This window comes from Bos javanicus, chromosome 3, assembly GCF_032452875.1.
Source record: "Bos javanicus breed banteng chromosome 3, ARS-OSU_banteng_1.0, whole genome shotgun sequence".
Taxonomy (NCBI): domain Eukaryota; kingdom Metazoa; phylum Chordata; class Mammalia; order Artiodactyla; family Bovidae; genus Bos; species Bos javanicus.
Window position 1 is genome coordinate 59777207 of NC_083870.1, and position 26884 is coordinate 59804090.

The 26884-nt window shown below is 38.1% G+C and overlaps 3 protein-coding genes across 3 annotated transcripts in view; 1 reads left to right on the forward strand and 2 right to left on the reverse strand.

Moving 5' to 3' along the window:
• SPATA1 (spermatogenesis associated 1) overlaps positions 1–1180 on the reverse strand; it is a 70161-nt gene extending 68981 nt beyond the window's left edge. The window contains 1 exon segment of the mRNA XM_061411441.1: positions 1095–1180. The gene's annotated coding sequence lies outside the window, so the exon portion shown is untranslated.
• A 136-nt stretch (positions 1181–1316) lies between these two features.
• GNG5 (G protein subunit gamma 5) lies at positions 1317–9425 on the forward strand. Its single transcript, XM_061411440.1, has 3 exons — positions 1317–1510; positions 5465–5609; positions 9208–9425. Exons 1-2 carry the CDS (start codon positions 1430–1432, stop codon positions 5588–5590), a joined length of 207 nt encoding a protein of 68 aa, XP_061267424.1. The 5' UTR covers positions 1317–1429; the 3' UTR covers positions 5591–5609; positions 9208–9425.
• Positions 9426–10105: 680 nt separating this feature from the next.
• On the reverse strand, positions 10106–26578 carry RPF1 (ribosome production factor 1 homolog). The gene is made up of 9 exons (XM_061411439.1): positions 26312–26578; positions 24850–24906; positions 22692–22772; positions 16122–16217; positions 15403–15556; positions 11859–11941; positions 11244–11425; positions 10940–11066; positions 10106–10396 (listed from the first exon to the last, which is right to left on the reverse strand). Exons 1-9 carry the CDS (start codon positions 26537–26539, stop codon positions 10355–10357), a joined length of 1050 nt encoding a protein of 349 aa, XP_061267423.1. The 5' UTR covers positions 26540–26578; the 3' UTR covers positions 10106–10354.
• Positions 26579–26884: the final 306 nt, after the last annotated feature.

The following is a 26884-nucleotide window of genomic DNA, read 5'->3' on the forward strand; positions in this document are numbered from 1 at the left end:
AACAAGCCTGTCTTTAACTATCTGAAAAATAAACTTTTATGTCTGTAAGGTTGATAAGGTGTTTGAACTACTTTAAATTGTTGTGGAAATTCAAAGAACATGGCTGGCTCAGGAGAGATTGGTGACTCACAAGCTGCATTTATGGGTAATCACTTCAGATGGTAATGAACTTAAAATGAACTTTTTTTTTCTTCTCTCCTATACTGAATTAAGTTCTTTATTAGACAGACACTAGATAAAAACTAAGAAGAAAGGATTGGACGACATACTCCCTGAAATCCCTTCTGGCACTGACATTTCATGGTTCTTATGAGTTTAGAAAATATTAGTGTATTCATAGACGGACTATACCAGCAGAACAAGAAACATCTGCCCTAAGTGCGTGGCATACGTTCCCATGGGTGAAACATGCAGTGGCTGAGCCTCCTTTGCTTAGTTCCATCCTACTATTTCTCCTGAAAGCTCCTCTGAAGGTCAATTTCAAGCATCAGGTAATAAGCTACAACTGAAACATAAAAGAGCAAACTTTCTCACAACAGAAAGTTTTTATTTCTTAAAGTAAAATAAACGTTTATCCACCAAATGAAATGGACAAGAAGAGATAAATATAATTTCTGGTCAGCACCTTGGCTTCTTCACAATCGTTTCTAGAAAAATGAGAGGTAAGAGGCGCCAGAAGCCAAACCTGTGAAGATCCCCTTTTCTCTGGCGAACCAGCGCCCTCGCTGCCCGCCGCCCGGCTCCTCTCGGTCGATTACAGAGACCTCGCGCCCTCCTTCGGCCTCGGGGGTCTGTCGGTGGGAAGCCATCTGCGGAAGGGCCGCCCGTTGGACAAAAACGGGTCATTTAGGGACGCGTCCCTAAGGGGACAAGGTGGCAGCGACTCAAGCCCATACTTCTAGCTCCTACGCCTCAGTGAGGCTCTCCCTTCCCTTTCCTCCATCTCTGCCGCCAACTCCGCCAGGGACACTGGAACCGCCTCGTTGGCCCGCCACCATGACTGTTACAAAGTCTCTCAACAACTGACTTCCCTCACCGATCCTCTTCGGAGTCCCTTTCGGGTCTCGCAGGATAACTACGATCTCTTTCCTTACCTCTCCCAACTCTGCTCTCGGGAGAGGGAGGACGGAGAGGAGGGGCGTCCGTTCCAGTCGGCGTCCCGTAGCTGCCGCGCCCACCGTCCGCTCCGCCCCTTCTAGCTCCCAACTCGCCCCTCACCCTCGGAGGCTCGCGCTCCCTTTCGGGTGTGGAGCCAAAACGGCGGGCGAAGGAGAGCGCGCATGCGCGTTGAGGGTGGAGCCGCTGGGTAAAGGACCGGAAACTTAAGAGACAAAGTTCCGAGCCTCACCCCCAGCCCCGCCGACTGGCCCAGCGGACCCACCGCAGACCTGCCGACGGCCCGCGGATCTGCCATCCTTTCGAGTGCGCCATGTCTGGTTCATCCAGCGTCGCGGCTATGAAAAAAGTGGTTCAACAGCTCCGGCTGGAGGCCGGGCTCAATCGGGTGAAGGTGAGCGGGGGCGGGTGGCCGAGGGGGAGGGGAAGGCGGGGAGGTGGCGGGTGGGATACTGCAGGCGAGCTGACGCGGCGGCCGCGACTCGCCCCTGGGAAGGACGCCGGCTCCGCGGCCGCGATCTCGGCCAGCTTTAGAGCAGTAGCGGCACGGGTCGGCGCTGTGGTTTGGGGGGCCGGTTAATGCACCCTTACGCCCCAAGACGGTTTAAGGAGGGCTGGCCCTGTGTTGAGCGGCCGCTTTCCGCATTCCGGCCCTCGTCCCTGTCTCTCTCCCTCCCTCGGCAGTGACTCCGCGGCAGGGCTCCCCAAGAGCTGCGCCTCCGCCCGCGCCCTTCCCGGCCCTTGCGACCGTTTCCCCCGTTTCTTGGTCACCGGACGGAGTTTTATCCGCCTTTTGATTCAGAACAGAAGTATTTTTTCATGTCAGAACTTTCCCCAATCCACTCCCTTTAGTAGTCGAGTTTTACTTCCAGCTCCACTTATTCACCGAACACACACTTGAAAACGAATTCTTGCATAACTTTAATTGTAGGTTAAAGAAGCCTGTTTTGGAAACGTTTACAGTGTCTAAGATTACCACTGGTGCCCTGCGCAACCTCGGACAAAGCGTGCATTTCATATCTGTTTTGCACTTTGCTGTGATCTGACCTTGGGCATATCTCCTGGTCTGCATACTCGAAAAAGTAATTAGGGTGGACCAGTGTTATTTATTTTGGCGTCTGGTTAGTAGCATTGACCTTGTCCTGGGGTTTTTGCTTTGGGGAAAAAGTCGTGTGTGTGTGTGTTGATATGACAAGCTGACGTTAAGTGCTATTCAAGTTTCTTGATTTTTTAAATCCTGCGTGGATTGGCTTCTTTCTGGTGCACTCAGTTTACATGTGAAACACTGTAATTAGAAAAGAAACAGGGAAGAATATAAACCATGCACTCTGTTGAAAGAAACAGCCAGTTTCCAAGATGATTTGATTCTTTACTCATCACACTAGTTTTTACTTCCCCCTGAAGTGTTTTGTGTTGTAAGACGCTCTCCCTTTACCTATTTCCTTATGTAGAAATGCCAGGAACCTAGTTTACCCAGTTGTGGTCATCGCTGGAGGGAAGGGAAATTCCCATCAGTCTTGGGATGGGATTCCCCTCCCTTCCTGTCCTTAAAGTGCTATAAACTCCATTGCTGTGTTGAATCCATTTCTCTAATTTCCAGATTCTTACCTCATCCCAGTGATTAATGGTGAGCCTTGCCTGGATTTAACTCTGAAATCATTGTTATTATTCAGGTGTGCCTTCATCTGAGGTTGGAGTGGCCCAAGAAAGGAAAAAAATGGGAAGGGCCGCAAAAAAAAGGCTTATTGAAAGCAGAAGTGTTAAGTAGGGGTATTTAGTTCCAGTCTCCAAAGAAAATGAGTGTACTCTGAGGGCTTTACCTTAAAAACCCTAGCCCCTGGAATAACTCTCCAGCGAGGTGCCTTCCTCCAGTACGAAAGGTTTTGGTTGGAATCATTAAAGCCATCACCGGGGTTTGGTTATAGAAATCTCAAGTCTAAATGCCAGGGCTGTGTGTAGCAAGGAGGAAAGCACCTCACCTTGGAGGAATTTAAATGAACTTTTTTTTGGACATGTTGCAAAATGTGGTGAGTTAGATTTCATTTTGTGCTTCTGTTTTACCCATGACTTTTATAGATGCTTTTGTAGTGACATTTTACTTTTGAATTAGCACGAGTTTATGTTTAAAAAGCCTTTGTTTGAGTAGTTGATAGAAATTATGACAAATGCTTGACAAACTTCCCCAGGTTGGTGACCATACACTTTGTTCCCAACCCAGGGCAGTTTTTAGAGTGAAAGAGGGCACTGATAATTATGCCAGGATTATAGGGTTTCAGCCTCTCTGATGGTTATTATTAGAGTGCCTTAGGACCTAGCAGTTTGTTTGCCTTCGTCTCCACTCTCCCCATTGATTGGAATTCTCGCTGGTTATTTTCTCACTGCTGGTTCCTTGGCTGGATCTCTTGTCACTGAGATCTCAATTTAAATGTCACCTCCTTGAAAACACTTTGCCACAGGTCCTGATCTAACATTCTTTTTTTTTTTTTCTGCAGATCATCTTGTCTCTCTTCATCTGAACTGTTAGCTCTGTAACAGGGACCTGGTTGTTCTTACATATTCTCAGAGCCTAGAATTATATTTGGCACATAGAGGTGATGAGAAGTTTTTAAGTTGGAGTCTGCCTACATTTTTGGCAGAAAATTAACAGATTCTTTATCATGTTTATGCTCAGTCATGTCCTTAGCGTAAACTCACAACCCTTTGTGACCCTATGGGCTACAGCCCACAAGACTCCTCTGTCCATGGGATTTTCCCAGCAAGAATACTGAGTGGGTTGCCATGCCCTTCTCCAGGGAATCTTTCCAGACTCAGGGATCAAACCCACATCTCTTATATATCTCCTGCATTGACATGCGGGTTCTTTACCGCTGAGCCACAGGGGAAGCGCAGTAGATTCTTCACTGCTGGTTAATGTGAATGAATGAAACCATGTTTTAAGATAGTGAAAAATGATACCACCCTTCCCCCACTGGAGCTACACCCTTGAGGGGGAGCAGGGTGCCCATTTCTTGTAGTACTTGGAACCCTAAACTACTTATACAGTTGCTAAATAAATTCATCAAACTCTTTATCCTGGGCTGGTGTAGAAACCAAACATATAAGTAGATTCCAAGAAGAGTTTAGATTCATCTCATGGTGATGGATCTGTTTACCAGAAGCTGTCATCTGCAGAAATTCTTTGTATAGAGAGCACTTGTGATGCCCTTAGCTCCCTTTCAGAGGCTAAATATTACCCAGCCAGATTGGACACCGTTCTTATCCTTCTTGTGGATAGTTAAAACAGAATACAATAAATGATTGCCTTCCCCATCTTCCTAAACCACAATTCAAGAGTTAGGATACTATAAATGAGGCATCCTTTAGTCATTCATGTTATATATCTGAACTATTCAGTTTATTGTTTTGGTGTCCTGCACCACTCCTTAACAGAATATATACAAATAGTAGATGTTGAAGTTGGTATAAAGTTGTTTTAACTGTGAAACCACAGAAGTTCTGTAAGTCATGTTTGAATGGTTTTGTATATATATGAATTTATTAAGTCACATTTAAGGCAAACAGTTTCTTAAAGGCAGGCTGCTCAATAAAGTTCTTAAACTGAAGTTTGCTAATAATCAGCCTTTGAGTCACATGTCACTGAGCAGAAACTGTCATTGTCCAATTTTATAACATAGAACAGCTGATGGTATGCAATACCAAGACACTTACAGCATTTTCTCAGTATACTGCTTTCAAGACAGAGTGATAGTTTACTAGCATTTTAATTTATCTTTATCCTATAATATCCTGTGTACTGCTTTTAATAAAAAAAATTTTGAGTACCTTCATGGTTACACTAGAACATCCTGTTTATTAGTAAACTAGCAAGATGTGCTATGCTTTGCAGATAAAACGGAGTTGTACTGTTTGTGCTTGTTTTATTTACATGGAGTGTTTTGACTGTATATGACTGTATATCAAACATATGTGTATGTTGACAGTATATGACTGTTGATGAGCTTCCTGGTGGCTCAGTGGCAGAGAATCCACTTGCCAAGCAGGAGATGCAGGTTTGATCCCTGGGTCGGGAAGATCCCTTGGAGAAGGAAATGGCAACCCAGTCCAATATTCTTGCCTGGACATGGACAGAGGAGCCTGGTGGGCTACAGTTGATGGGGTCGCAAAAGTCAGACATGATTTAGTCAGACACAATTTAGCCACCAAACAACAGTACGACTGTTGATCTTCAATTAGTGTATATATTTTTTAAGTGTTTATTGGAAGATATTTTTATTAAAGATTTGAGAAACTTCAATTAAAACATTGTCATCACCTCCTACCCTTTTCCCCCACTGCTTGTTATATACAGGTTTCCCAGGCAGCTGCAGATTTGAAACAGTTCTGTCTGCAGAATGCTCAACATGACCCTCTGCTGACTGGAGTATCTTCAAGTACAAATCCCTTCAGGCCCCAGAAAGTCTGTTCCTTTTTGTAGTAAGACGAATCTTGACAAGGTAAGTTTCCTTAAATTAAAACAACAAAATTAGTAGGGATAACTAGTCAGGTTTCTTTCTTTGTAGCACTTTATAAGTTGAGCAGGGTCTTAGCATACTTTTGTTTTGCACTTGGATTTTCCAGTCTTTTTTGTTTTGTGAAGATTGATGAAATTCGCTGATTTAGTAGTCATGAAGACTAGTTGTTTCTATTTTATCAGAGGGTTAAGTAGAGAATTTAATAACCATAAGAGGATATAGGGGTTCCTAGAAAATTTCACTATTGTGATAAGCCATGTTACCCTTTATAGTATTGCCTAATGGTGTACTTTGGTGTTCCCAAATACTAATTTTTTTGTACCTAGAAAATATTAAGACATTTAAAGAAATCTACTGTGTTCATGGTGGTGACTTTTAAAATATTGTCATTGGATTTGGATTAATTATGATCTACTAGAATAGCATAGAAAAGAATTGAAGTAGTGAGTGCCAACAGAGGAGATAGCTGCATAAGCTGACGTAGTGTAAGCATTTGGAGTTGGAGACAAAAGGTTTTAACTTTATTCTTTTTAGGTAAAGATTACATGAGAGGGAAATGAAGTATATAAGTTTATGGTGGGAGACAGTGGGTTGCTTTTCAGAGGATTAAGAAAATAAAATTAGGGTGGGTTTAAAGCATACTTCTATATGTTAACCTGTACCTTGCAGAACAGATGACAATGTGTCCAAAAATGTATAATGTTAATCCACAAGAGAGGTGGCCAGACAACATGGTGTGTGGTTAATTGAAAATGGAATCTAACGGTACTGCCTTCATGAAGTCATAGGACTTTAGTCAGAGCATTTACTTGTTATAAAGACAACTCTGTATATGTTGCACACCCTCTGCAAATATTCTGACTCCTCACAGTGCAGAAGCTGGTTCCTAAAATACCATGTTGCATAGTTGTGCCCTCCCTAATTAAATTTAGTAGACTTGGGAGTCGGAGAAGGCAATGGCACCCCACTCCAGTACTCTTGCCTGGAGAATCCCATGGACAGAGGAGCTTAGTAGGCTGCAGTCCATGGGGTCACGAAGAGTCGGACACGACTGAGCGACTTCACTTTCACTTTGATGCACTGGAGAAGGAAATGGCAACCCACTCCAGTGTTCTTGCCTGGAGAATCCCAGGGATGGGGGAGCCTGGTGGGCTGCTGTCTATGGGGTCGCACAAAGTCGGACACGACTGAAGCGACTTAGCAGCAGCAGCAGCAGACTTGGGAGTGTCCAGGAAGTCTGTATAAGTAAAAACATGTCTCTAGTAAATACCATGATTGGTTGAATTGGTTAAGGTTCCAAACACAGAGGGAAAAAAAAACACCTTTAAGGAAGTAATTCAACATTCAAGCACCTTCATATTTAATAGTTAAAAAGTTTTTTTGCTTGTGGCAATTTTGAGAAATTCCAAAATTGTTATGGTTCCTCTTGTATTTTCTTCATAAGTTTATTTTAATTTAACATACTGGTAAGTGTGGCTTCTTAACTGGCTGTTCAGTTTCATTTCATAGAATACAGATCAGTGCCTAATTAACTTGACTCTGGTTGGGATAAGAATCCTGATTTCAAAGTAAAATAATGGCTATTAATCCTGGCAGTATAATAAAACCCACAGGTTTATGAATATTATGATTTGAAGCACTTTTGGCTAGGAAAAGTATTTGGATGTAAAAGCATTCCTTCTCAAACTTGAATGTAGCTACAAATCACTGTGTTAAAACAGATTCTAAAACAATAGGTCTGGGATATTATACTGATGTTGGTGGTCCTTGGCACACTGAGTGGCATGGATGCAAAACATCTATATTTAAATCTGTATTTAAGTCTTCACACTGATAACTTTTAAAAATACATGTGTAATTTAAAGCATAGATATTTTAGCAACAAATAGTCCAAAGTATTAAAATAGAAGTTACCATGATTTGCACACCTAGAAATAACCACTGTTAACAGATGTTTCCTTTAAAGACAAAAAAAATAAAAATCATTGAAAAGTGATTATAGTATGTAGTTTTGTTTTTTTTGAAGTTGAATTTTGTTTCATTTAATAGTCTGTAAATTCCCTGGTTGACTGGTGCTTAGGCTTTGGTGCTCTCATTTAATAGTTTTTGTAAATGAGATTTTTCTGTGGTTGTACCATAACTTAAATTATACTTCATCAAATATTGAGGTTTCCAAATTTGAGGCTACACTGAGGTGAACATCTTGGTACCTATAAGTATACTCTACCCATTTCTTTAAAATAAACTTCTGGAAGTAAAGTTATTCAGTAAGAAATGACATTTAAAATTTAATAACCTTGAAAATATTGCCAAATTAAACTTTGCTCTTCCACCTGGAGCTTAAGAGTACTTCTGGCTGGGCCCCTGCCAAACAGATCTCAGATTGTTTGCTACTATTTCCTGCCTATCTCGGTTTTGTAATTTGCAAAACTTGAGGTTAAACATTTTCACCACTGATTCTGTTTATGCTTCTTATAAAACTTTTTGTAATGAAGTAACAGAAAATTTTAAATCAGTATAAAAAACCAATTATCTACTGTCTGAACTAAATGGTTTACCTTGTTAGTTCTAAGCTGTGCAGCTTATGGGATCTTAGTTCCTCAGCCAGGGAGTGAACCTGGTCCCTTGGTAGTGAAAGACCAGAGTCCTAACTATTGGACCACAAGGGAATTCCCAACCTTTAATGTTTATAAAGAAGTAAAAGATACTTTTTCTACCTTTCCATATAAATAACCTACTCTGGCATTGTTATGCCTGTGTATTTATTGTTTTATAGTTCTAAAACCCAGCTGTTATTTTTTAAGGAATAATTATTAGTGCATTATTTTTGAGATTTGTGTTAATCCACAGATTGTTTAGTCATTTTAATTGTTGTATTCCATCATGTTTATAAACCTTAGTTTATTTATTCATTGTCCTATTGAGTTGCATTTAGGCTATTTGCAGTTCTTTGCTATTAAAACACTGCTGCTGCTGCTGCGTCGCTTCAATCATGTCCAACTCTGTGTGACCCCATAGACGGCAGCCCACCAGGTTCCTGTCCCTGGGATTCTCCAGGCAAAATACTGGAGTAGGTTGCCACTTCCTTCTCCTGCTATAGTCAATATCTGTGTGTATATTTTTGTGTATAGATTTATGTGGGTATATAGAAGTGACTGCATCTTGCTGTTTTCAGTTGTTGCTCATTTTCTAGAGGTATTCAGATATCTCCCATCGTAAGAGATTTTTATATTAACCTTTTTAAAAATTAGAATCCCCAGAGTGTTTTTTTTTTTTTTGATGTATTGGTAAGTTACTCTTTAGGTCCTTTCATTCAGGCATGTTCTATCCGGTTTCTCATTTCCTATCCACTGCTCCCCCCTACCCCACCAAAAAAAACCAACTGGGATGTCTTTTTTTTTTTTTTTTTTAAGGAAAAAAAAAAAACAGGCTCAGTTTAATTGAAAGCACTTTATAAGTTGACATTCAAATAAATACCCTAAAAGTGATGTACTGTAAGATGTACTGGTACTCATAAAAAAAAAGCTATTGTTCTTATGATACTTTACCCTAATTCCCTTTTTCCCTTTTTCCTTTTCAGGTTTTCCAAACCACGTTTCATAAACCAGTGAATATTCAAAGGAAAGCTAAATTTGAAGCCTGTACAAAAGCCTCTCTGTAACGTGCCATACTATACAAACTTCTACTTTTGTCAGTCCTTAATGTCTACCTCTCTGAATATTCATAATTTTCTGTTTCACAAGGGTAATTATTTTATATACACTGATGGCAACATACAATAAAATACTTAGTATAAAAGTTTTATGTATTAATTTGTTTTGAACACTTAAAAAATGAAAATTTCCCCATCATACTTTTAAGTGGTTAAAATTTTAAGTGGTTAAATGGTTCTAACCATTCATCTCATAACTTTATGCCATGTATTTACAAGATTACTAGAGAATTAAAGACTGCAAAGTTATTTTTTTAAGGTCAGGAGAAGGCTGCTAATAATACTAGTTTCTGTTCATGAGTTATTTACATGGTTAACTTTTTAATAAACTCCTTTGTTGGGTGTTACTTCATATTAGGTGGCTCTCCTAATAAGGATAGTAAAGACTAGACATAATTCCATTTTAAGATGTGAGAAAAATTTCAGAGCCTGAGTTAATTCCTGAATGGAGCCCTAGAGTACAATGTAATGAGGTAAAGAAGTACCAAGGAAAAAAGGAACCAAAAAAGTAAGCATCAGTAATTTGTAACTTTTGTTCTAAGTCCTTAGGAAGCCATCTTGCGTTAAAACTTTTTATCCTTCTTGAAAGGCTTAAAGAAATTAAAACATCTTAGACACCTGGCCCAAAATATGTGTTTTCAGGAAACAGAATTGAAACTATGAATACTAGTCTGATAGAAAACCAGTAGGTTAGGTTACACAGTATCTACCAAAGCACTGTATTTCTCAGCAGCCCACATGTTCCATGAAAGTACAAATGGGAATGTTAGTTTGAATCTTGATTCCAGTTTATTCACAGTTACCTAAAAATAAGAGAATTAGATTTTAGGAAACTTACAAACTCTTAACAAAATGACCTTTTTATTTGCTACATAAATAGTGGTAATTCATGGCACTTGATACTTTGTTCAGATATGAAAGACCCTTTATAAAATCAGTAACTGCCATTTTGAGAAGTCTTGTTTCATAAACTCCAGGCCTGTTCAGCACAGTTTAATACCATCCTCTCAGTCCTTTATAAATGGAATTTTCTTCTACTTGTATCCATTTCCCGGGGCTGGGGAGGGGGAAAAAAAAGTTAACATTCATAGGTAATAGTGCCAAACATTCTTGGTTTGTCTCTGAGACTGAATTTAAATCTTCAGGTCTGTGTGTGCATATATATATAATTTTAAAGTCAGGCCTATGTATTTTTAAAGTATCATTTTCATTTATGATTTAAAATGATCTCCAAACTTCTCTGTAGCAATAATTCTCAAGCATGCAGCAGAATCATTATAACAGGTTTATAAACAGACTGCTGGCCCACTCCCCAAGCTAGTGATTGAGCAGGTCTATGGCCCAACAGTTTGCCTTTGTAACAAGTTCTTAGGTGATGCTACTGGTCCACCTTTCAAACCACTGATCTTTAGGGATGTTTTAGGTGAACAAAGATTAATCTCTAGACCAGAATGCTATATCAGATTAGTTTTAACTCATGGGAATAAATGCACAAGCATAATTTAAGGTATAAATACTCAAAACTTAAAGTGCATGGTTTTATTCTCATTCCATCCTTTTTAAAATTGCCTAAATGGCTTTTCATAGAGTAAGCACATACCTTATGGACCCATTCATATTCTCCATATTTAGAATCAAAGGTTCCTTTCTGAAGAGATCTTAATTTTAAGGTAAAACGTGGTCCAAGTTCCTGAATTCCCACTTTCTTTTCGCTCTTGAATATGTATCTTAAAGAAAAAGAGTTAAGGAAGTCAGTCTGAATGAACCCAACTATTCTTCTTTAATATGTCAGTTTTAATTTCTCATCTACAGTACTTGTCAGAATACATTGGGAAACAGGTTTATATAGCAAACGTGTTTCATAATTGAAGTCAAAGTCCAAGGAGTTAAAGCACTGTACTCACCTGTGAAATCTGAAGAAGATATAATCCCGTTGATTGTGGAATGTGGCAACCTGCCTTCCAATAAACTGAGGATTATGGGGAAAGAGAGATGCAAACATACGTCCAATAGAATGACCCAGTCGTGTTGTAAAATTGTTCAAAATTATTTCTGGTATGTGTTCTGTTGGGTCTTTGCCTCTTCTCTAGAAAAATGATGAAAAGTCACAAGAAAGTAGCAAAAATACATCTCATTGCAGTTTGAAGTTTTAGAATTTACATGACATTGAAACATTTTAGTTATCTTAATGACAAATTACTATAGATAGCCTCTCTGATCTGGGAAGATCCCACATGCAGCGTGGAGTGGCTAAGCCCATGCGCAATTACAGAGCCTGTGCTCTAGAGCCCTTGAGTCACAACTACTTAAGCCTGCGTGCCTAGAGCCCATGCTGCACAAGGAGAGAAGCCACTGCAAGAAGCCAGTGCACCACAACCAGAGAAGCTCCCACTCACCACACGGCATCACAAAACCAAGCAGCCCCACCCCCAAATTAAATCAATTAATCTACAGATTACAGCATATACTAATCATACTGTGAGGAGACCGGTGCCAGTCAAGGAATGCATAAAACTCACCTTAATTTCTTTACGCAAACGAACACTGCTCATTTTAAAGTGAGCAGTTGGGCCGTTGGGCAGGTGACTCAGAATTAATCCATCTGTTCAAAAAGCTAAGGACACACTGAACTCTGTAATCTAAACTTTAAGCTGTTTAAATAACTAGTCCTTTGTATGCCCGAAGGCTCCTAAAATCTGTAGGTAATTCACCTATCAGGTGAATAAGTGGGTGCATGTATTCCTTTGACTTGATTTTCACACCATACCCAAAACTCAAAACACATAAATCAACCCGAATCTTTCAGAAAGACAGATTATGTTAAGCACTGAAGTAAACGAAAAGAGCTAAAATCCACTACTATAATACAGGAATAAGGATAAGATTCTAGCATAACTGTAGCACCACAAATGGAATATAGTCTGTATATACCTTTCATACATTTGTAAGGCCAGGATATGCAGTTTTGAATATCCCCTAAGTCCAGATACATCTTCTGGAAATCAAGGTTATTAGTGTTCTCAAGAGACAAGGTCTTAATTCTTGGGACTACTGTACTACAGTTTAAAATCAACCAATTAATTAACCACTTACTGACCCTACCACAAACAGAATTAGGCTATAAACTGTAAATTACAAATGAAATATAACTACCTACAATCAAGGCTAGCTGCCCAAGGGCTTTAAAAGTTTGGAATGCAGCTTAAGCCTTTGTAGCACAACTTGATTCTTTCAAATACTTAACCTTAAAAGGAGGTCAGAACTAGACTTACAAGTATCTGCACACAATGTAAGTTTTATAAAACAGATGTTGCCATCTTTAAAAGACATCAACATTCTCCATTTATTAAATTAGAAACTATGGTGGTTATCATCTTCAACTTCTTCCTCTCCCACCACCAGATCCCATTTATTGCTTTTACCTTCATAAATTCCTCACTTCTATAGCTGCCTCTTTTACCCCAGGTGTTACTGTCTTATTTGAGGTCCTTGAGATTTTTCCACCCAGCTTAGGAAAACACTATTCTGCTTGGTCTGACTTCTTTCACCACTTCAAGAACATCTGTCTCCTAATATAGGCTAATCAAGTTGGATTTAGGCCTTGGTTCTGTAAGTAATAAGCTATGGGACTCGGCTGTGCCATTTTATTTGTGGTTTCTCATAGCTTCTTATGTGCTAAGTGAAAAACTAGATGCCTTGATAGTTTTGCCAGCTATAGGTAGTTTGAAACTACTCTCAACAGACTCATCTATAAAAACATCAGCATAGCACTCAAACTGCGGCTCTGCACTACCCTTTTATTAATAACCTATCTCTACATCGTTTCATAACTGGTAGACACCGACAGTCTCTCTAATACACCATAAACATTAATCCTATCGTGTGCTTTTTGCTTATGCTATTTCAAGTATCTACAATATTTTACTCATCAATTAAGGCCTGCTTCAAATGCCATCTCTTTTTACAGTCAAAATTAAGCTCTAAATATTCTCAGCTCTGTTACTATAGCACTTGTCATTTGAGTTACAATTACGCAAATGCCTTTCTTCCCAATGAATCCATTAACTCTAAGATCTACTTCTGACAGATACTATGCCTACTACACAGCAGATTATTAGTAAATATTTGAATACTTCCCTTCGCTTCAAGGTTTGGCTATACTCATGAGGTACAGCCAAAAGTATTTCTGTATCATTTGTACTACAAAAAAAAAATCATAAAATCTTAAGGGGATTAAGAGAAGTAGAAGTCATTTAACCTAAATCAAGGCTTGAATCTTTTCTAGAAATTTCCACTAAGTTGTGGTTTGTGTCAAAAGAAAGTACAAAATCCAAATGTATCAATTCCTAAGTACCTGCACTGTACAAAAGGCGTTACTTATGTTATTCCTAATCTCTAACACAAACCATGCCACACAGGACTCATCCCGATTTTCAGTAATGATTTTAGCAATGAAGAGTTTGAGAAGGGTCAGGAAGATTCATTCAAGTGCTACACGGCGTATCTAAACTGGGGTGGGATTACACCTGAGTCCTAGACCTTAGCTGGTAATTTGCAGCCAGAAATACATAGAGGCATTTTGTCACCAGTGATGTGAAAGTTACTTTGTTATGACCGACTCAAAGGCCAGGAATGTAAAACACCCTATATAAGCTGCTCTCTACGTCAAATTTCCATTTAGAAATAAGGAAGAGGAAAAAAGTGAAAGTGAGGAAGTACTGCCCCAAACAGAGGAACAAAGGTCTTGAAACCTCATTGCGGGGTGGAGGTGGGGACAACATGTTTTAAAAGGGAAGGGATTACTATCTTCAAAGCAGATCTCTTCTGGAATAGATTAAGTATTCAAGAGACTTTTTTTCTAAACTCACAATCCAGCCAAATTATAAAATGACTAACAATACAAAGCTAGTTCAGTCTTAAAAGTCTCTGAAAAGCAACTGGTACAAGGGGATACTTAGAGAAGGAAATGGCTACCCACTCCAGTATTCTTGCCTGAAAAGTCCCATGGACATAGAAGCCTGATGGGCTACAGTCCATGGGGTCGCAAAGAGTCGGACACGACTGATCAAGTGGATGTCTTTAATTAACTTATACTGAAAACAATAAACACCATAAAAGTTATTTAGATGGAAAAAAATAGATTGTGGACCATTATTTTTTAAAAAGCAGTATTCGTTGATTTTTTAAAAATGTTATCCTGGCAGCATGGAAGTACTATCCCCATTGTTTATAAATCCTTAGTAATTTTAATAATTTTGACATTCAGTTGGCCATCTTTAAAGTTACTGAGTTCACAGGCAATGAGTAAGTAAAACAACATCAATGACAAAAACAAATCTAGGCATCCTTTGTATGATCTCTTATCTCAAAATAGGAAGAAATACCTAGGGTTGAGGTAACACATTCACCTTGGATCTGAGAATCACAGTAAAAGGACAGATTATTCTTGGTATCTGAAATACATAATATGGGCCCAAATACCTACTTCAAAAATGCAATATTGTGACACCACTTCTGGCAACACAAAATCTAGCCATATCAAAATAGTTGCAGATCCCCAACTGGGAGAGCACCTTCATGCCTCTATCTTTTCAAACAGTTATATTTTTGCAATAGGTATTCTTCCTCTGCCTTACCTCATTCACCCATATCCACCTAGACAGGGTTTAGGCGTCTTTTTCTGTCAAGTACTTCTTCCCTAATGTCCCCAGGGCAGATTTTTACCAAAGTTTGTACTGTATACTCTATTTCCCTCTGTAATTGTACTATCTACACAATATTTTTGTTTGTTTACATATCTATTTTATCCTACTAGATTATCAATTCCCTGAAGCTGACTTTCTCTTGTTTATCTTTTACTAACAAATAATGTCTTGCTTATAGCATGTCCTTAACAAATGCTTGCAGAGTGAAAAGGAAAAATCAGTTCGGAGTCTGGAATAGAGATCTATAATTCTCTGGTTGAAAAAATTATGTTCTAAAAGCTTTTCTTATCCTTTTAAATATATCTTAAAAGGGGGTGAAGGGGAGACAAGAAAACGCCTTAAAAAGAACAAAGGATACTTGGTATTTTACGATCTTCATTAATAACAATCAGGTCTGTGAAATCTCTTGAGATGCACTGTGGAATAATTTTTTTCAGAGCCAGTCCTCTTCTGTAATAAACATGCGAATTTGGTATAACTGTAGAGAGCTGTTCACAGAGTCGTACTGTTCTCTATAAAACAAAATAACAAAATCCTCAAAAATGAAAAAGAATAAAAATCTAAGTGGCATATATTTATAAGGAAAGAAGTAATCATTATAGTGTTATTAATAGAGAGCAAGGCTAGGGAAGAATGAAATCCAGTTTCATCCTCCATCAAAGGCTGATCTACCTAAAGCAGTCATTCTCCACTAAGGACAATTTTGTCATCAAGGGATGTTTGGAAATATCTGGAAACATTTTTGGTGGTCATGACTGATGGTAGTGGTAGAAGTTGGCTGTTATGGGTATCTAGTGGATAGAGGCCAGAAATGCTGCTAAACAACCTATAATGAACAGGACAATCTGAACAATAAAAAAATCCAGCCCAAAATGTTTACACAGTGCTGAGGCTGAGAAAGCCTATCATGAAGAATCACACTTGGTGAACCTACATCACATCACCGATACATTTAGCTTATTTACAGACATTACCTAAGGCAATTACTAAAAATTTAACTCTTCTGAACGAAGTTATTTTAAATAACCTATGTAAGAAAATTAAGAATTCAAGAACTATAGTAATTGATATGTTTACCCCATGAGGTCTATCTGATGTAGTGATAAGAATCTTGGGAGAAGTCTGTCTGTTGAAGTAAGAAGCAAATTCATCTGTAGCTTCATCATAAGCAACCTGAAAATAGAAAGAGAGATAACTTTACATCAAACACTACTGGGCCAGCATTTTACAAGCAATTCTAGTAGGATTCTATAACACTGGGTATCTAGCTGACTCGTGATTTAAAGAGGGCCCAGGAAGGTCAGGTTAATGGCAACATGAAGAGGTTGGATAATTTTCTAGATGAAGAATACTAATATAAAACTGGAAAAAAAAAAACTGTCAAAAATAATTTCAAGAAATTGAGATGCATTCATTCTAGAAAAATGGATCCATTTGTGGGCAAGTAACATCAAGAATCTTGCCTAGAGCTATTCCATTTCCCGTATCAACCTGGGTGGTGAAAACAGTAACTTTATCAACTTCAGGACTAATAGTAAGCGAGAACCAGCAATCCTGGATCCAGAGGTGGTAGACCAGAATCGAGGATGGGCAGGTGAACTTGGCTTCGCCAGTCCAAGGTTACAGGCCTAGTTCAGGGTAGGTGTGATTCTGCCAGAAATTTAAATGAGAGCTCTGGAAGTGAAAAAATCGTAGACAAACTGACATAATCTCTCCCCAAATCCTTGACTGACAACTAAGCTACACATAAGAGAGACCTGAGAATCCAGTGCACATGAAAGACAAGGGAGACGTGAGAAAGGCTGCAACTTTGAATGCATTCCTCAATCCACACGCACCGCAGTTGGCAGAGGGTATGTATGTCTTGGGGGCCCAAGGTTTCACAATGCAACCTCTACCCAGATCAGTGGCTGACCATTGAGTCACACAAACACAGGGAAAAATCTCTAGGAAGGAAGGTTAAAAATAACACGAATTAAGCAGTAGTGTAATGCTACTGTCAGAGAGATTCCAGTTTAAGTCCAGACAAGTTACTAAAACAACAACAAAAAAATCAATAACCTGTAAAAGAAAATAAAAATAATCCAGAGTTACTGCAATGTTTTCCAAAAGTGTCCAATTTTCAACCAAGATATTAGATAGACAAAGAAACAGAAAAGTATGATGTATAATCAGGAAGAGAAGTCAATAAAAACTGACCGAATGGGTCCAGATGGTGAATTTAGTGACAATTTCAAAGCCGTCATAACAAATATATCCAAGGAATTAAGGAAAAATACAGGCTTTTTTAGCCTGTAAAAATATTGTAAAATAGATCTAAGATGCAGAAAAATCAATAATCTTGAAAACAGATTACTAACGATCCAATCTGAAGGACGGAGAACACAATCATAGCAAAAAGAGCAAAGCTGCAGAAATTTTTAGGATAATGTTAACCATTTCAACAGTGTGTTAAAAGGAAATCCCTCAGGGACAGAAGATGGCAGAAAAAAAAAATTTCAAGAAATAATGGATTAAAAACTTAACTGACAGGTCCAAACTCAACAAACATTAAGTAGAATTAAAAAAAAGAACAATACCTAAACACACCAGTGTCAGACGGTAAAAGCCAAAAAAACCCAGAAAACTTTAATAAATCATGTGCAGGGGAAAAATGTAATGACTGGTTTCTCAAAAGAAATAGTGAAGGTCAAAATTCAAGGGAACAAGTTCAAAGAAAAAAACAGGTCAACCAAGGATTCTATGTCCCACAAAATTTAAAAAAAAAAAAAGGCAAAATAAACGCTTTTAAAAAGACAAAAACTGAGATAATTAGATCTCAGACCTGCTATAAAAACAAAGGCTTAAGAAAATCCTGCAAGCTGAAAGAGAACAATACTGGATGACCCAGAGGGAGGAAAGAAGAGGACTGTAAACAGGTAATGCTGAAGGTAAACATGAGACTTTGCAGGTGTGTTTTGTGTGTAAACTCTTTAATTTTTTTTTTTTTAATATGAGGATGTTTAAAGCAGTAATTACAACACTGGGTTTATAACATAGACAGATACATAACAACATGAGCTGACAATTAACAGCATGAGTAAGAGTGGAGGTCACAAAGCTATACCGGTGCAAACTTGCTGTATTTTACCAGAATTGTGTAAGTATTTACTAGAAGTAGATTGTGATAAATCATTCTCCAGAATAGACCTTATGCTAGGACATTTATTCAATTGAAAAGGACTGAAATGAAACAAAATATGTCCCAGACCACGATAAAATTGAATTAGAAATCAGCAGCAGAAATCGGGAAATCCTCAAATATTTGGAAATTAAACAATATACTTCTTGAAAATTGTAAGCCAAAGAAGAAATCACCAGAGAAATCAGAAAATATCTTCTACAGAATGAAAATGAAAACACCACAAACACACTAAAATGTATGGAAGGTGGTTAAAGCAGTGCTTGGGCGAACACCAGAGTTTTATATGCTTATATTAGAAAGAAAAAATAAAATCAATAATCTAAGCTTCCATCTTAGGAAGCTAGAGCAACTAAAACCCCAAGTGAGTAGAAAGAAAGAAAAAATAAGGATTGGGGGGAGGGGGGCAATGAACTAAAAAAATACAGCAAGCAAGAAGAAATCATCTTTCATTAGAAGAGGTACTCAGATATAGATGATGAAAGAAATGCATCTTAAAACTTGTGGGCTATAGCAAATGTGAATTTTATGACCATAACTGCTCATCATAAAAAGATGAAAATGAGTTAATCAAATAAACAAAAATAGAATAAACTCAGAGTATAGAAGAAATAATAAAGGTAAGAGGAGATATAAGTGAATTAGAAAACATTTAATAGAGAAATAAAATAGTAACTTGAAAAGAATAACAAAACAGGTATGTCTCTGGTGAAAGCTCAAATAAACAAGTTTAGGAATGAAAATGGTATTACTTCAGTCTCACTCATGAGCATATTCTAAACAATGCATTTAACAAACCAAAACAAAATTTTAAGAAGATAAAACACCTTAACTAAATTGGATTTACCCCATGAATAGAACAGGTTTAACACTAGAAAGTCCATTTCATTTATTAAATTACTGAATAAAGGAGAAAACTGGATATTCATCTCAATATTTGCAGAAAAGTGCATAAATTATCTTAATATTTGCAGGAAAGACATCTAACTTTCTAATTCATTCATTAAACAAACAAAGCAGCAAAAAAAAGAATGGAATTTCCATAACTCATAAGGAAAATCTACCACTAATGACACATGCATTAATGATGATTCACTGGAAGTATTCTTTAAAATTACTAACGGCAGAGAGGATAATACTGCTTTTTAAAATTTATTTGACATTATGGTGCAGTTCTAGTAAGCACAAAAGAAATTGTTAATGGTTTGAAAGAAACAAAAACATATTTGCAGAAATGATTACCTAAACATCAAATGAAACCATTCAGAAAAATTATTAGCGAATTCTGATTAAAAGATCATGATTCAAAAATCAATCTCATTTTTGTAAATCAGCAAATCAAATAGTTTTCAGAGAGATGTGATTTATACTAATAAGAAAAAAATATGATACCCAGGAATAGTTCTAACAAGATTTATGTGTATAACTTGTATGAAGAAAACAATGATATTCACTGAAATACATTTTCAGTATTTAAAGGCCCCGTGAAGCAAAATTAGAGGTACCAAGCAAACATTTCATGCTAAGATGGGCACAATAAAAAACAGAAATGGTATGGACCTAACAGATGCAGAAGATATTAAGAAGAGGTGGCAAGAATACACACAAGATCTATACAAAAAAGATTTTCACAACCCAGATAATCACAATGGTGTGGTCACTCACCTAGAGCCAGACATTCTGGAATGCATAGTCAAGTGGGCATTAGGAAGCATCACTAAGAACAAAACTACTGGAGGTGATGGAATTCCAGTTGAGCTATTTCAAATCCTAAAAGATGATGCTGTGAAAGTGCTGCACTCAATATGCCAGCAAATCTGAAAAACTCAGCATTGGCCACAGGACTGTAAAAGGTCAGTTTTCATTCTAATCCCAAAGAAAGGCAATGCCAAAGAATGCTCAAACTACCTCACAATTGCACTCATCTCATACACTAGCAAAGTGATGCTCAAAATTCTCCAAGCCAGGCTTTAATAGTCCGTGGACCACGAACTTCCAGATGTTCAAGATGGATTTAGAAAAGGCAGAGGAACCAGAGATCAAACTGCCAACATCCACTGGATCATCGAAAAAGTAAGAGAGTTCCAGAAAAACATCTACTTTTGCTTTATTGACTACACCAAAACCTTTGACTGTGTGGATCATGACAAAATGTGGAAAATTCTGAAAGAGATGGGAATACCAGACCACATGACCTGCCTCTTCAGAAATCTGTATGCAGGTTAAGAAGCAACAGTTAGAACTGGACATGGAACAACAGACTGGTTCCAAATAGGAAAAGGAGTACGTCAAGGCTGTATAATGTCACCCTACTTATTTAACTTATATGCAGAATACATCATGAGAAACACTGGGGTGGATGAAGCATAAGCTGGAATCAAGATTGCCAGGAGAAATATCAATAACTTCAGATATGCAGATGACACCACCCTTATGGGAGAAAGTGAAGGAGAACTAAAGAGCCTCTTGATGAAAGTGAGAGACGAGAGTGAAAAAGCTGGCTTAAAACTCAGCATTCAGAAAATTAAGACCATGGCATCTGGTCCCATCACTTCATGGCAAATAGATGGGCAAACAATGGAAACAGTGGCAGACTCTATTTTGGGAGGCTCCAAAATCACTGCAGATGCTGATGGCAGCAATGAAATTAAAAGATGCTTGCTCCCTGGAAGAAAAGCTATGACCATCCTAGATAGCCTATTAAAAAGCAGACACATTATAGTACTGCCAACAAAGGTCTATCTAGCCAAAGCTATGGTTTTTCTAATAGTCATGTATGGATCTGAGAGTTGGACTATAAAGAAAGCTGAACACTGAAGAATTGATGCTTTTTAACTGTGGTGTTGGAGAAGATTCTTGAGAGTCCCTTGGACAGAAAGGAGATTCAACCAGTCCATCCAAAGGAAAAAAGTCCTGAATATTCACTGCAAGGACTGATGCTGAAGCTAAAACTCCAATACTTTGGTCACCTGATGTGAAGAACTGACTCATCTGAAAAGACCCTGATGCTGGGAAAGACTAAAGGAGGGAGAAGAATGGGACAACAGAGGATGAGATGGTTGGATGGCATCACAGACTTAATGGACATGAGTTGAGTAAACTCTGGAAGTTAGTGATGGACAGAGAGGCCTGGCATGCTGCGGTCCATGGGGTCGCAAAGAGTCAGACACGACTGAATGATTGAACTGAACTGAAACAAGATATATATACATACATACATATATACTAAGACTTCCCTGGTGGTTCAGACGGTAGAGCATCTGCCTACAACGTGGGAGACGCGGGTTCAATCCCTGGGTTGGGGAAAATCTCCTGGAGAAGGAAATGGCAACCCTCTTCAGTGACTCGTGCCAGGAAAATCCCATGGATGGAGGAGCCTGGTAGTCTAGAGTCAATGGGGTCTCAAAGAGTTGGACACAATTGAGCCACTTCACTACCTACCTATGTGCATATATACTATATATATATATATATAGTGGATATATATATACACACACACATATACGGTTGGACAAGAAGTTTGTTCTGTAAAACATTCCGTTAAGATGACACAGAAAAACCCGCATGAACTTTTTGGCCAACCCAATACTACCTAGATTCTGACACTGATCTGATTTTGTATGATTCATACTTTTATATGGAAGATGAAAGATCCAGGAAGATAACACTCTTGAAGAGAGGGATTTGAGAATGGGAATGGCGAGGGGCATCTTTCCCTCACAGCTATCAAAACTTACCATGAAGCTAAATAATTAAGAAACTAAAGAACCAATCCAGTGACAAGCTACCAAAAAAAAAAGACTCAGCAAACACGGACAACTAATATATCACACAGCACTAAAATTTACTATGAGAAAGGCTGTACTACTTCAAAAATGGTGCTGGGAAACTGGTTATGTAAGAGGGAGAAAGAAGGAAGAGTGGAAGAAAGAAACTGATTTCCTTTCTCACTCTAATAAGAGAAATCCGTTTCTGATAATTAAGTACCTGAATGTGTTGTAAAACCTTGACTCTTTCACTGTACTGTTGCAAACTAAAGGGAAAAGTGAAAAATTATCTTGAAACCAAGAGTTTTATATGGACACACATAAAAATAGCATCAGATTACCTTAGCTGTCAAAATGTCTAACAAATACTACACATATCTATAGTAAAAATTTATAAACCAAGGACTGCTTTTCAAATGACATTAAAAAACACTGGAAATGTTATTGATTAAATGACAAGTTTATCTAAGCATAAAATACCTTTTGAGAAAATAAATAATTTATTGACTTTTTCTATAGCATTGTTGGAAAACCCAATTATGAAATGATCTTCAACAAATAATAAGATAACATGCCAGCATTATAGCTAAATCAATCCATTAATACAACTTCACCAGCTAGTACTTTAAACACTGGCATAAGAACAGATAATTTATCAAATGTGATTACCCAAATTTATTTAAGACTTCTAACATTTACCTCTTCATCATTAGGATCTACTATGGTTTCATCATACACTCGCTGGTTGTCAATAGTCTTGGGTACAGGCTTTGGTGGAGCCTAAATAAAAGAAAAAAATGTTAACTGTGGGAAACATTTCACGTTAATAATTTTGCATTATGCTTGGGGAAGAATAACAAAAATCTGCAAATAATGCAAAAAGTCAACCTGTTTCTCATTCAGCCCACTGCTACATCAGTCCTAGTAACAATACTGAGTAAGAGGCTTTTTAACTCTCTGAGCACACACATGCACTTACTGGAAGAACTGCTGCCAGGATAAAATGGCTTAAAACCAGGCAAAAGTGGCAGAAAGAGAAAACCGAATTCAAGATGTAATATTATTCACAAAGATGAAAAATATCAAACATAACAGAAAAATTACAAAGGTACATATTTGGGTAGCTTTGTTCGAATACTTTCAGAAAGCTATTCAGAAATATCTAACAAAGGCTACAAATCTGTATCTTTCTGCTGAACTAGTAATTCTAGTTTAGAGAATTTCTGGTAAGGAAAGAAAAGGGGAGCAATTTATACAAAGAAATATGTATAATCACTATGGTTAGAGGAAATGAACAGTAAATAGGGCAAATGTCCAACAACAAGATGATGACTACAGCATCGCCAACTGAATGGAATACCGTTAGCATCAGCAATCACACACACTCCGCTTAGATCAAGAAATTGTGTAAATGAAATTCTAAGGAGCAAGAACACAAAACCATAACCATACATGATTAAAACTAATCTAAAATACATGTACACTAACAGAGATGAATATGACCTGACAAACTATTTAGGAATTCTTTATTATTTTAATAAATAAATATTAAGTTTTAAGTAATTTTTTAAAAAGAGGCAGTTCTAGATCATCTATCAATCCAAAAACAAGAATGGTGATATTTTCAAATGGTGATCAGCATATTAATTTGCTGTAACTAACTGATTACTGAATTAAAAAGAGACTAACACTGCTTGATAGGATTTTGCAGGTGAAAACAGTCTTAATTTTGGAATTTCCTGTGATTTAATCTAATACCATTCAAGAGAATTCACGAAAAAGTAGTATTTAGTTTGTATACAGTATATGTATATAGTCTGTATTTTTCCGTTCCTCACAAATGCTTATTATTACTTGGTACTCCATCTTAAGTTAAGAGATGGGAGGAAGGGGGGAATTGAACATTTAAAAAATTTTTCAAGTATAAAATGCAACCTAGAACTATAAATAAAATGAAAATAACTTAGCTGTGCAATAATGCAGAAGCATTCAATAGTTCTTTTTAAATTTTTCAATAGAAAGATTTCATTTTTTGTCAGTATCACAAAAATAGCTAAATCCTTTCTTGATGCTCTCTTCTTTGCCACAATCCACTCAGGTGTCTCACCTTCCTCCTACTCCCCATTCTCACTCTTCACAGGTTTATACCCTCTGTGTCAGCTCTCATTCTCACACATCCCAACCCTACAACAGAAGAGGCCCTACCATGCCTTTCTTCAGCCTAGCATAATAAAATGCCTTTGCTTCAAGTCTGAAGAACCCCAGTTACAGGCCTATGGTGGGGATCTTCTCCATTCCCAGTCAGGGATAATGTGTCTCTGCCTCTCAAACACATAAAGTAAAATAAGCAAGCTGGAAGTATATACACCATTTTGAAATTTTGAAAACATGCAAAATACTACTACTACTGTATTTACTGTTTATGCACACAAACATAATAAAGGAAACAAAGAAAGTGCATGGGAATAATAAAAAGCAATTTCATGATTTATTCTTTTTTTTGACCCTGCTTCGGGACAAAGGGATTTTAGTTCCCCAATCAATCGAGGATCAAACCCTTGCCTCCTGCAGGGGAAGTGTGGAATCTTAACCACTGGACTGCCAGGAAAGTCCCAATGAGTGGTTGTCTCTGGAGGGGAAAGCAATCAGAAAATACCACATTAGACACTTGAACACTATTTATTAATGCATAATTTCTTGAGTAAAGGATAGAAAGGGGTGTGCTGTATTGTTTTTACATCATTTTAAACATTCAAAATATTTCATAATAAACTTTAAAATAAAGTGATTCAATGTAAATATCAGGGAACATTCCTTAATACAAGATATAAAGCAGAGGACTAAAAATTTTATTTACCTTATCACCAAGAGCCTCTCTCTCTTTTTTAAGTTTTTTCTTAGCTGCCAATTTTTCCTAAAGGATTTAAAAAAGAAAAGAACAATATTGAGAAACTACTATTTACATAGCAAACACATAATGAAATTACTAATACTATGAATATTTAAACTGACCAGTCTTAGAACTGTATTAAAATAAACATCCAGATTTAGATTTTCACACCCAAGTTATTGTAAACCAGATGATCTTGCTCCCTCAAAATAATCTAAATTGACAAATTTGAATATTTAAAATTTCATTAGCTTTATCTTTTACTCTAAAGCCTCAAATAAAGTGAAAGTGCAAAATGTATACTAAACAAGTTAACAAGCTTTTGTTATTTTGCATTCCTAACAAGTTGCAACCTAAAGAAACTTCCGGCTAATCTGGTGGCTTCTCTTGAAAAGAGCTAAAAATAATGATAATGAGAATTTTCACACTGTTTACAATAAATCCATTATTAGCTATTCAAACATTTTATAATCAAAATATTATTTTATTATTCAGAATCTGCAGGATGTACTGTAAATCTGTAACTTCTGGGGACCTCTGAACAGGATGCTTGACACACAATATAAAAAATTTCTTTTCCCTAGCGCCTGTTGATCCTCAATCCACCAGGTCTCCGATTAGAAATTACAGACCCAAGAAATCTAAGACACCCTTGCCCCATACGTGCGCACCAAAATGGATTTTTTGTCCCTTCCAGGTACTCCAATAGCACTTTGTCACCTACGACAAGTAAGACACTATGCAGGGCCTTAACAAGTCTAGCAAGAGGCAGCAGGCAAGTAAAAAGAATATTGTGTATGAATTTCCGCGATATGCAATAAGCAACTTGCTTCAAAGCGTAATTTAACCACAAGTAAGCACCGTGACTTTGGGCTTTATCTCTATATGTTTACCTCCTAGATTTGTAGGACAATGCGGGAAAGAGTAAATCCAATTTCTATAAACTTTACAGTCTAACTTCGGTAAGAGCGGCTACAGCAATCAGAGAAGGATCATTTTGGATGTTTGTACTGCCTGTATTGCAGATTCTAGGCATTAACCAACGTTAGGTTGACGAGGTAAATCGGAGACCATGATTTTTGCCTTTTAACTCTGGCGGGTGGGGGCGGGGGGCAGAGGAGCCAGGCAGGAAAGTAATTTTTAATACTAGGAGAGCAAGACTTCTTGCTTTCTTTCGCAACCGAGGACAACAGAGCTGACAAGGAAAGCAATCCTTGCTGCTCAGACGGAAAGCTGAGCCGAGAGTGTGGTAAAAATGAGGGTGCAGGAACCAGGGCAAGGTTGCTTGGCCCCTACCCCTTCCGGATTAATAAGCGCCGCCTGCGACCCGGGCAGGGGTGACCACGCATGTGCATCATCCAGCCCGCCCAACCCCACTGGCTCCAGAGCGACACGGCGCACGCGCCCTGGCGACTACGCCGCCTCATACCTTCCGCTGTTGCTGTTTCCACCGCGTGAACATTAAGTGTCGCCGCTGTTTGTTCTTAATTTCCGAAATGCTAAATCCTGGAGGAAAGGCAGCCGTCTTTGGGGGTTGGACCCCGCTTTCCGTCGTCCCATCCTCACCGACTGCAGCCTCCTGAGATTCTTCAGTAGCGGCTTTGCGTTTCAGGCCTTTCTTTCCGCTGCCGCCGCTCTTATCTCCGGCTTTCGCCATGGTATTTTTGCTCCTTGTGGTCTGTACGGAAACGGAAGTAGCTTCCTCTTCCCACCCCCGTCCTTAAGCTAGTATTTCCGGGGTCGGGAAGTTCTTAAAGGAAAGTGTATGTTTGCTGAGTTTTATCAGTTTAAGGAGGTGCTGAAATTTAGGCTTGAGGAGAGTATACGGAGCTTGCCCAGGCGTGTGAACTGTGAAATGAATTGCTGAAATGCATTATTGACTGTTATCAATGTGAGAGCCCTTCAAACCTAAGTGTTAGTTGCTCAGTCCTGTCGGACTCTTTGCGACCTCATGGACTGTATGTAGCCTGCCAAGCTCCCCTATCCATGGAATTCTACAGGC

Excerpts from the sequence above, each read along its gene's own strand:
- GNG5 (XM_061411440.1), top strand. The coding sequence starts at position 1,430 with ATGTCTGGTTCATCCAGCGTCGCGGCTATGAAAAAAGTGGTTCAACAG. Across the intron at positions 1,511-5,464 it reads CCGGGCTCAATCGGGTGAAG|GTTTCCCAGGCAGCTGCAGA; the intron begins GTGAGCGGGGGC and ends TGTTATATACAG.
- RPF1 (XM_061411439.1), bottom strand. The coding sequence starts at position 26,539 with ATGGCGAAAGCCGGAGATAAGAGCGGCGGCAGCGGAAAGAAAGGCCTG. Across the intron at positions 16,218-22,691 it reads TAGATCCTAATGATGAAGAG|GTTGCTTATGATGAAGCTAC; the intron begins GTAAATGTTAGA and ends TTCTATTTTCAG. Across the intron at positions 10,397-10,939 it reads AATATGAATGGGTCCATAAG|CCCCGGGAAATGGATACAAG; the intron begins GTATGTGCTTAC and ends CCCCCTCCCCAG.